The 11,140-nt window shown below is 38.3% G+C and overlaps 1 protein-coding gene across 2 annotated transcripts; it reads left to right on the forward strand.

Annotated features, from left to right (window-relative positions):
- Positions 1-29: 29 nt before the first annotated feature.
- haao (3-hydroxyanthranilate 3,4-dioxygenase) lies at positions 30-11,140 on the forward strand. 2 transcript variants are annotated; one of them, XM_026189483.1, is made up of 12 exons: positions 30-86; positions 2,027-2,185; positions 2,762-2,908; positions 3,094-3,172; positions 5,506-5,589; positions 6,805-6,911; positions 9,304-9,393; positions 9,480-9,523; positions 9,598-9,743; positions 10,450-10,518; positions 10,601-10,683; positions 10,819-11,140. In XM_026189483.1, the coding sequence occupies exons 3-12, from the start codon at positions 2,820-2,822 to the stop codon at positions 10,889-10,891; spliced, it is 864 nt and encodes a 287-aa protein (XP_026045268.1). In that variant the 5' UTR covers positions 30-86; positions 2,027-2,185; positions 2,762-2,819; the 3' UTR covers positions 10,892-11,140. The 2 variants fall into 2 exon arrangements, with proteins under 2 accessions (XP_026045268.1, XP_026045269.1); XM_026189484.1 differs by lacking the exon at positions 2,027-2,185 and having other exon boundaries at positions 68-86; positions 2,759-2,908.

Genomic DNA, 11,140 nt, shown 5'->3' on the forward strand with positions numbered 1-11,140 from the left:
GCACCGCCTCAGTGAGGCCACAAATCACGTGACCACCGAGGCCTAGCTTGAACCTGATGAGCCCAACAAAACACGAGCGGATGCAGGTAGCGCTAACATCCAATTTTCTCTTTAAAAAAGTGTATCAGGAATAACATATAAACTATAATCAATACTTAAATAAATAATAAGCTTCAAAACGACTAAGTATAAAAATATATAATACGTTGATTAGAGGTCACGTTACTAATTTGAGTGTACACAAGCTAATGTTGGTTGTGATGGGTTAAAAGGAACACACAGGAAGAGAACCAATTAAGTCTTTATCCCTTCATTGAATGACCCCGCTTAAACAGTTTTCATAAAATTAAAAGTACATTAAAAATATTAATTGAATTGTAATTGATAGACGCGTTCTGACTTTATGTACAGTCTGTCTACAAAATAAATACTTCGTAACTGTTGTATTGGGATGATATTTTATTACCTTTGTGACCACGAGGGGGGGACCGTCTCACAGAAAAAAAACAATAAATAACAGATGCAACAAAATATAACTTTAGTTACAATAACTAGATAGATAAAAGTATTTTCTTTCTTTTTTCTTATTTTGTTTATGGCATAGAGTTAACTCAGACTTTCACTCTTTGAATAAACTGGCGGAAATTCCTTTAAAAGCATCTACAGCGAGTTTAATATGTTTTTGGACAGTGGTAGTTTAACTTTGTACACCTCTGCACACCAGCACGATGGATTTGAAAGGATAAAAAAAATGTGCCTTAAGTGTAGACGCAGCTTTTTATTGAATGGGGTTAACAGAAGTAGTATAACCATGTTCCCAAGCTCTTTTTTGGGACAAAATACACTTTAACTGTCTAAAACATTCCACATGGCTGTGTGCACTTACACGTCTTCATTTATATACAGTTTGATAAGTTACCTAAAATTTCGTTTAAACAGCAAAATCTGTTTATGCTCTCGATAACTTACAGCATATACTTTTTTGCTGCATATGTTTAAAAAATGTGAGCTACTTGTAAAACTGTCATTTCAAGTGGGCCCACTAGGAGGCAGGTTTTTACTTACTAAATATCTCTGAACAGCACTTGAAGGACTTCTTTGTTCATATTCCACTGAACTTCAAATTTCTGATGTACTTGCTGCTCACTGGTCACATAATTCTTCAGCAAAGAATATATTAGTCACACAATATAATACGATAAGGAAGAAGCAACTGCTCTTGTGATGAATCTTGCTCAACATATCTTGGCAAGAAAACACTGAAAACACGACAGAGCTTGCATCAAAAACATTGTCAATAGTATAGTTAATTGTTTTGTTTTCATACTGAAGGTTAAGTGATTACCAGTTGATTAAATGTCTTAACTCTAAGCACACTTTGTACAGCAGATATGATACTGAACAGATTAAATTACCATTTTCACTTCAGTTTTCTTTGTGGTGGATGTTTTTGTGGCTTTATGTAAACTTGGCTGACTAAACCTGACTCTTTTTATTGGTCAGTGTATTGTTTGCCCATGACCAAATATCTCACACAGACTTTCATCTTCATTCATCGTTGATTCTCAAAAGTTAGTAAACCCTTTAGAATGTCATCTGCTGCGACCTGTTGGGGTCAGGTTCAGAGCTCTTCCGCATGCCTTGGTTGTAATGATTATTCAGTTACTGTTTCCTTTCTACCAGCACAAAGCAGCCTGGTTTTTCTCCCCTGACCTCTGGCACACACAAGGCATTTTCCCCCAGAAAAGTGTTGCTTTCTCTTATTTGGACCATTCTTTGTAAACTTCATAGATGGTTGTGTTGGAAAATCCAAGTAGATTTGCTATTTATCTAGGGATTGAGAGTAACGCAATTTCTATTCTCTGTATGTCCTGTACATGTGGCAGAATCGACAAATAAAGTTGACTTTGACTTTGACTAGATCAATGTTTTTTGTTCACCATGTTTGTACACCCATGTGTTTTGTAGCTTTTGAAGTGTGTGCTGATAATGAGCCAGAATGGCCTCTGGTCCCTCTCCTCTTCAGGCTGGAGGATGCAGCATCCACAAATCCATCCATCCATCCATCCATCCATCCATCCATCCATCCATCCATCCATCCATCCATCCATCCAGAAATAAAATAAAAAGTTTGATTGGTCTGACTGACCCCAGGACAGTTTTCTGGTTCGAAATGAGCATACAGGTCGGATTTTTAACCTTTATGCTATATTGAATTTTAAGAGGATGCTAAATATTTTACATGTTATACACAACCCCCCCCCCCCCCCCCAAAAAAAAAAAAAAACACCACTGAAAGAACAGAGAACTTAATTTTATTACATGAATTGGTAGCATGATTTAAGCAAGTTTTTTGTGTTTGTTTTAAAGTCAGATTAACCCAACAGTTTTAGATTACACAAAATGCACAATAAGTGTAACTTGTGTGCTTTCACTTAAATAAAAATAGAAAATTAAAGGAACGGACTTTAATTACAAGTTGATTGAAACCCAACCAAAATATACAACCACCAATGAAGCAGAAAACTGAGTGAGAATAATTTTTTACCTCAACTAGACCTCAAATACCCTTTGTACAGCGTAGGCTGGGTAAAAACTGCTCCCATCGTGGCGTTGTGCACGTTGCAAAGGATTCCATTTGGTCTGCAGGACAGCATTATGTTACTTATTAAACAACAACCTTTAACCCTTGTGCTCCACCCCGATTTGCTTACTCCCACTTCTGCATTTTGGACTTTATGTGTCCTCTTGCTTAAAGCAGTCATAACAGCTGACAGAGAGTCCCAGAGGCTACATTCTGCAGCACAAATCACATCAAAATGAACAGCAGTACTCTTCAGGTCAATGTGGAACACTGGATTGCAGAAAATCAGAATGCTTTCCTGCCCCCAGTGTGCAACAAACTCATGTAAGTAACACATTTACTCTTAGCTACACTCTCACTCTTTATTCTTTGCAAATGTGAATTGAGTTTTGTAATTATTGAGCAATGTGTAATTTATGTGGCAGTTTGAACACTTGGGATTCAGTCAGTTGAACTGCGAGGACACGCAGTGCATGCACTGACATGATTTTAATTCCTCTTTGTCTCAGGCACTTCTCCCAGCTGCTTGTCATGTTTGTCGGAGGCCCTAACACCAGGAAGGATTATCACATAGAGGAAGGGGAGGAGGTGAGAGTTGGACTAGTCTCTTTTTTTCCCTCATTCCAGCAACAAACATGGACCATGGAAGCAGAAGAACCTACAATTTAATACAAAAGACAACATTAGTTAGCTTCTTACAGTTTTTCGCAAAGTTGCTTCATTTGTCCTTTTAGGGCCAGTTCCACCCACGTGTTGCAGTGCTTGGTTAGGCTATTTGGCCAGCTGCTGCTACTGGGTTTTTTTGCTTCTGTGTCAAAGTATAAAGTGTGTCAGCTGACAGCCACTTTCACAACTTTAAACATTCACTGATACTGAATCATGACTCAGGATACCCTTTTTAGTGTTGTGGTAATTTCTGACATGGTCTAAAAATACAGATCTTTTCTGTCTTTTTTGACAGTTACTCATGATTTTTTGTGAAAGCTGCAAGTTTCTGCACATTTAATTTTAAGCTTTAAAACAAAGTTGTTGGCTTTAATTAATTTAAGTTGGTTCATATTAATTAAAACAAAGCATCACGAAGGCCCACGGTGGGTGTTGACGCAATGTGATTTCTGCCCAATGCTCTGAATGTTAAAGTGAAGAAATTCAATGAAGTGCAGTCAACGGCGGGAGTAACTATGACTCTCTTAATATAACATAATTATATGGAAACTACAGTTCTTGTAGCAGAGTTTGTGTTTAAAAATAGAAAGGAAGAAAGATTAGATTAGAAATGCCATCCAGTAAGTTTTGATGCGCTTGGCAGATTGTGGGGAAAAAAGAAAAACCAAACCCACTAAATGCCTGAGCCAGTCTGAGGAATCTGACTGTCATAAATATTTATGCCATAACACAGGAAGATAAGCTTCTGGTTTGGCTCATGAATGTTATTATTATTATTATTATTTCTATGGGTTTTCTTCTTTTGATTTTAATTGAGGCTGATTATTTGATTATCCATACATTTCTTGTTCAGTGACTGAGAGAGAAACGTGTGCCTACATCCTGGAGACTGTTGTCATGCTTCTTGCTGAACACCAACTGCATCACACTCAATCAGTTGAATCAGAGTCACGTATGAGCTCTTTGTTTGTAAATCTAAACATGGTGTTTGTTCAAACAGGCCATGAAGTAAAGGTCAGCTGCAGCTCCAAGAAATGCCCACTCATATCAGCTGAAGGCTCGAGTGATACAATCCACACATCACATATATGGCTATATGTGGCGCTCTATTTAAGCTGCTTTGTCAGTTGCTACACATCTGCAAGCCACTTTGCCACCCACCTCCCTTCCATCTACTCCTTTCATGCTGTATCTGACTTAGTAACTGTCATTTTTTTGTCATTAAAGCCTGTTCTATTAGGGTCCTACTGCTGCTCTACCCACCTCTGACCTTTTAGTTTTCATGGATGAGCAGGGTGGTAAATATGCTGCTCAAAAAAATTAAAGGAAGGTGATATGTGGACACTACAGAGGTAGTTCTTGAGGCAGTTGAACTCCTCAAGGATGACAGAGCAATATGTGGCATTGCCATAAGGTTTGCTGAGTCTCCCAGCACAGAGACAGGCAGTTTTTCTAGGAGAGCTGGACAGGGCCACGGAAGGTCTGAGTTGCTCTTCGTGCACGACAATACCCACCCAGCTTCATGTGGTGAGACATTCCAGGCAGTTCATTGAGAATGAAAGAATTACCACTTACTGGCCTCCATGCTCACCTCTGGGACCATCTGATGCCACCAGGTTGCACCTCACACTATCCAGGAGCTCAGCGATGTCCCGGTCCAGACATTCTAGGACACCATCCGCCATCTCAATAGGAGCATGCCTGACATTACCAGGCATGCATACATGCTGGTGGAGTCCATACAAACTACTGAGGACCATTTGATTGATTTGCTGCAATAAAATTTTGATTTTGGTAAATTAGACTAGCCTGCTGCATTGTTTTTTTATGTGATTTTCAGCATGTCCTCTCTAGGTTAATAATTTTGATTTTGATCAATCAGTGTAGGATCTTTTTGTTCCTAACACGAAGCACGGAGTGTCTACATTTCTGCCAATGGAAATACTTTTGACTAAAGTAGCTGAAAGGATTCACTGCCCTTTAAGAAATATCAAGAAGCTAAACATAATATTGACATTTGATTCCTTGCATTTGGGACCCTCTGTGTTATAGCTCCCTCTTGGTTCTTTCAGTATTGATGTACTACATTATCCAGACTGAGCCTTGACTGGTTGGTCTGAGATGTCTTTATGTTAATTGTGACTAACCGTTTTTCCACAACTGAAGTATCTGCTGATGCCTGCAAATAAATATTTATAACATGTATTTAACCCACTGCCATTCTTCGTTTGTCTTTCTCTCTCTGTTTTAAGTAGTTATTCTACCAGGTGAAGGGGGACATGTGTCTGAAGGTGATTGAAAATGGTAAACACAAGGATGTACACATCAAAGAGGGAGAGGTAAGCTCTAAACTTTTATGTTTCTGCTTCGTACTTTGCTGTGCACAAATACACATTCATTCATTCAGATGGAATTTAACTGTACAATTGCATAAAACATAAAGAACACTTTTTTAAAAAGCATTAATTAAGCTGTTTATGCAAGAGCAGCTGCAGGATTCTACCTCTGGGTGGGTCCAGAGTAAATTGGTCTGGGCCTTTTAATTGCACAGATTATTATTTTTAATACTTCTGCTACACATGTGTGAAAAGATTAAGAAAACAATTCCCAATCCATCATTATTAATTGTGAAGACTGAGACAGGCCGTCTATTCACTTAAACAAAGAGATTGTAATTAAATATCAGATGAGTGAGAAAGAGTGAGTGCTGCAGAGCCACTGAACTTTACTGAAACTTTCAGCTCGAACAACCATTTATTCTCCACATTTTTTATACTTTCAAAAGAAAATATATTTGATGCATTGACTTGCATGCTGTAGCCCCTTCCTCCCATTTTACACTGACAGACCCTGAAGTATACTCCTCCTGTGAAAAGGAGGAAGAAAACCTGCGAAAACCAATTTGTTAACAATTGGGTTTTTCCCGATGAGACTGGTGTAAATATCTTTTAGACATAAGGAAGTCATACAAGTTCAGTAACCCATGTCACAACCTGAGCCGTCTACAGCAGCGCCCAAATAAAGTAGAGGAACGTTTCTTCACATTGTGCTGAACCGCGCTGTGCTGCTCAGATTTAACAGGTAATTGTAAATGTGAAACAGGCTGTAGTGAATAGTCAGAATTTGTCAGTGATAATGTCATAAAAGCCGTCTACTAAAAAAACAAACAAACAAACAAAACCACATTTAGTAACTGAAGATAAGACCTAAGAAAATTCTTCTCACAGCCAGTCGGGATGGGCCCAGGTCTCTTAGGCCCCCCACAATGTAGTGTGTTAGCTCTAAATTTGTAGTAAGATACTTATTTAACAGAGAACATAGAAATTATTTGGTCATCTTTCAAAACAGGAATAAATTTTTTTTATACATAATAGTGAAATGCTGGTTGAGATAGACAACTGCACTAAACCCTCCTGGAAACTATTTTTCTGCTCCAGTTCCCATCGCTCTCTGCTGATTAGAAATAAGGAAGCACAGCAAGCTTGTGCAATAAGCTTTATCTCAGGTGAATCTGCTTCACTGTGCATTCCACTACTTTTTGTCTCAAATTCTAGATGTTTCTGCTGCCAGCTCGGATCCCTCACTCCCCCCAGAGGCAGGCTAACACCGTGGGCTTGGTGATGGAAAGGAGAAGACTGCTCACTGAAACCGACTGCCTGAGGTTCACTGCTGTGGCAGTTTCGATTTTCTGCATTTTTTCTTAGAGAGTTGTTGACAACAGAAAAATGATGAATGGTCATAAACATGACAGGACACTTAAAAAGAAAAGATTCTTTGCCCTCATAAACACGAGGCAATAAGTTTAATTAAAACTCAGCTGACATAAAAAGAGGTTTTTCAAAGATCAGTAATGAAACGTGTGGTATAAACTGTAAACCAGTTAAATATATTTTATTTGACCAGATTCGATGTAAACTTGAATGTTTACCTTGTAAGTATGTAACAAATTTACATTTTTACAACAAATAAAATCAAATTCAAATCTGACAACATAATCAAATTACAGCAGCAGCATTTTGGGGATTTAACAGTCCCCATGTCAATTGGAGGGCCAGGAGTGCCAAAATCATTAAATAAATACACAATTAAATATTAGGGGTGCAACAATACACACGGTTCGGTTCGATACTTTGGTGTCACGGTTCGATATTTTTTCGATACAAAAAAAATGTTCATGCTTTTTTAATTTGTCATTTATTAAAATTATAAATATATATTTTAACTCAAAAGTACAGTTTTTAAATTTAATGTTGCTGAAACAACAAAGTAAGAAAAAAATAAGTATCTGATCGAGAAATCACTCATCTTTGGAAAAGAGAGTTTATTACAGAGAAATGTCTCTTTCCAAAATAAAAGCTATACTATACGCTTCTTCTGGGCTATATTCTCAGCAGCATATTAAACATATCAGGTCCCCATAAGGAGAATCATGTGCTAACGGCTGTCTAAATGACTCGGGTAAAGTTTGTAGCATGCGTGCTTGTTGTTTTTGTCTGCTTCCACTTGTCTTTGCACTAGGATGATGTCGGAGTAAATGTGCAGTCATATTCATTTTGTTCCCACTAGTGCTGTCAGCGTTAATCTGAAATGACGTTAACGTCACAACACGGCAAATCTCTGTTAACGAGCTACCGCCCTGTGCGTGGGGCTGGACGGCGTCAACACGTTAACAAGCTAACTGCGCTAACCACTAGTTCCCACCCATGTAATTGAGCATTGCGTGGCACATCCAACATACTGTTTTACTTTAGTCCATGACGCGCTTACCTTCAGGGTCATACGTCACATGAAAACCAAAATAATTCCAAACGCCAGATCTGAATGAGGGTGGGGGAGGTTCAATTTGCCATGTTGCAAGGTGAGCTTAACTTCTGCCTGCTAGCTTGCGCTGCTCTCAGTGAATCTGTGTTCGACTACTCCGCACTGTCGAGCGCATATCGACTGAGCGCTCAACACAGACAGCATCGTCAAAAGAAAAGTTGATAAAATAAATTAAAAATTTTGTATTGTTCGATACTTATGCGTACCAAACCGAAAGCACTGTATCGAACGGTTCAACATCGATACGAGTATCGTTGCACCCCTATTAAATATATAATTTCATTAATTAAACATGTCATTAATTAATTAGAATAGGAAATAAATAAATAAATAATTACATGTTTTGAATAAAATGAATAGGCAGTAAATTAATTATTTATGTAATTAATAAATTCCAAATTTAATTAATTTAGTAAACATTTAATTAATAATTTAATGGTATTGCTAATTAATTCATTCTGGCACTCCTGACCCTCCATAAATCACAACCCGGCTATACTCTAAAGCAGGGGTGTCCAACTCCAGTCCTACTACCACTCCAGAGCTACTGTCCTGCAGCTTTTAGATGCATCCTTGTTCCGACACACCAGAATCAAATGAATGGCTTGTTATCAGGCCTTTGCCAACCTTGATGCCATGCTGAGGAGGTAATCCAATCATTTGATTCAGCTGTGTTGGAGTAGGGTTGCATCTAAAAGCTGCAGGATAGTAGCTCTGGAGGGCTGGACTTGGACACCCCTGCTCTACAAATACTCTCCTTACTGTCTGTTTTTCTCTATACAGGACCATCATTTACTAAATAGACAGCATGCTGTATTAAGTAAGACTTAAAACTACACTCATAAAAATGTATGACTTAAACTACTTTAATTAATTAATCAATTTTCAAGTACAAGCAAGAACAAAAATAAGTACAATGTAAAATGTCTAACTTTATTGAATCTGGTCAAATAAAATTTATGGGACTGGTATACTTCAGATTATACCCAGCACATTTTGCTTAATGATTAATTATTTGAACAAATAAACCTTTAATGATATGTATTTACACCACTGGCTACATTTTTTATATATAAATGATAAATGTTAAGTGATGCCTTGGATTTGTTCAGTTTTATTGTAGGGTCCTACAATAGATAAATAACAATGTTATTGAATTGAGTCTTAGATCTTAGTGAAACACATTTGTCCTGTAAACAGATTTTTATGTTAGCATGTATTTGTGCTCTCAGGTACCATGTAGACAACACCACTGACATCCTATTTGAAAAATGGTTCTACTGTCAGGATCTAGGAACCCAGCTGGTGCCAATAATCAAGGAGTAAGGCATCTTTTCATCTTTACAAGTCATACTCAGATCATGCTCTTTCTTTTAAGTATGTTGACTTGACTGTATTTTACTTTCAGGTTCATGGCATCCAAGCAGTGCAAAACAGGAAAACCTGATCCAAGTGAGTTGTTCAGAAGAAATTGTAAGTCCCTGTAAACTTTGAGCTGGTGTCAATGTTTATTATTGGATGGATAGATGAAGTCTTCAGGGAACCTCCTTTCCAGCTGAACACCATGAACGTGATGACGCCCTTCTCCTTCAAAGACTGGCTGGAAAAACAGAGGCCGTCTTTGGGGAATGGCAGGCCCATCGACATGTTCGGAGCTCAGTTTGAGACTGAGGTAAGAAACCTAGTGTCAGGTAATGATCATATATGAGATGGTTGATCAGGGTTTTTTTCAGCCATTTTCAGTAAAACATTTCATTTAGGCCTGCACTCATATATAGTTACAATTTTGGTTTCTTAAATCCATGCAGGGTCAAACGTGTACAAACACACTCAAATATAAACATACGTTCACTTATTTCTTTTAATAAGCAATCCTGAAGGTTCTGCAGTGTCCTTTAAGACCAGCTTCTTGTCAGAGATCGTGGTTGACTGCTGGCAATGGTTGTTTCTATTTGCCAGTATAAACAAGATTTGTTTGAAAGCACTAAGTAACTGTAGGTTGCAAGATCACACCTTAAATAAATATTTGTAAGTACAGGTTTAATGTGTGTGCCACCACAAGAAGACACAAATTGTCTCCCTCACATGAGAGGGTATTGGCTCGGACTTTCAGGGACAATCCAGGGGCCACAAAGGCACAAGCCTACCCTGACCTGGAAACTACTGGAACAAAATTACTATGACAAAGTTACATGCCCATGATGAGTGTCTGTAAACTTCTGACCACAACTGTATAGTACGGTCTATCCGGCAGAAAGGATGTTTTGATACTAAAAGTACAAGTCAAAGGTATAATTATTGTTGAAATAACAGGAGACTAGACGTGTTGTAGGTAATGATAGTGATAAACAAGACTCTTTTTACTGCCTCCCCAACAGGCGATGGTGTTCGGACCTGGACTCACAGAGATGACAACACCCCAAACTGATGTGTGGGTTTGGCAGTTGGTATGTATGCAGAGTCTGTCCCAACAGTCTGTCCCTGGACGCACATGTAAATCTCCCTTCCTCTTCTACATCTCTTTCTTAGGAGGGATCTTCCACAGTGACTATGAACGAGCAGGAGTTCAGTCTTCCTGCAGGAGACAGTTTGCTCATTCCCGAGCAGAGCCAGTAAGTCAATATCAAGTTGTCAGTAAATCACAAACTCTTTCACTGAGTGTACAAATTATTGGATCAAAAGTGTTGAAAGTGAACTCTCCAGGGTTTCCAGTGTGGTTTTGCATGCAGTGACTTTCTCTGTCGTAGATACCAGTGGCAGAGAGCTGAGGGGACTGTCGCCTTGGTTGTGATCCAAAACCCAGAGAGGAAGAGACCTTAAGCATCAACCGTCAAATCACACCTGCATTGAAACATATGCTGGGAGGGGAGCACGAATTCTTTAAATGAGCTCGAACAACTGAAAGTGTTTTATGTATAAAACAAATACAGTAAGTAGCATAGACCATTTAGTAAGGGTAAACAGTATTAATAAACAATTACAAAATGATGCTATATTCTCGCATTCATCAATCACTACATGTAATTTTATGTGAGTAAAATGCATAAATAAAAACATCCTCATGTCTGA

This window comes from Astatotilapia calliptera, chromosome 13, assembly GCF_900246225.1.
Source record: "Astatotilapia calliptera chromosome 13, fAstCal1.2, whole genome shotgun sequence".
Taxonomy (NCBI): Eukaryota; Metazoa; Chordata; class Actinopteri; order Cichliformes; family Cichlidae; genus Astatotilapia; species Astatotilapia calliptera.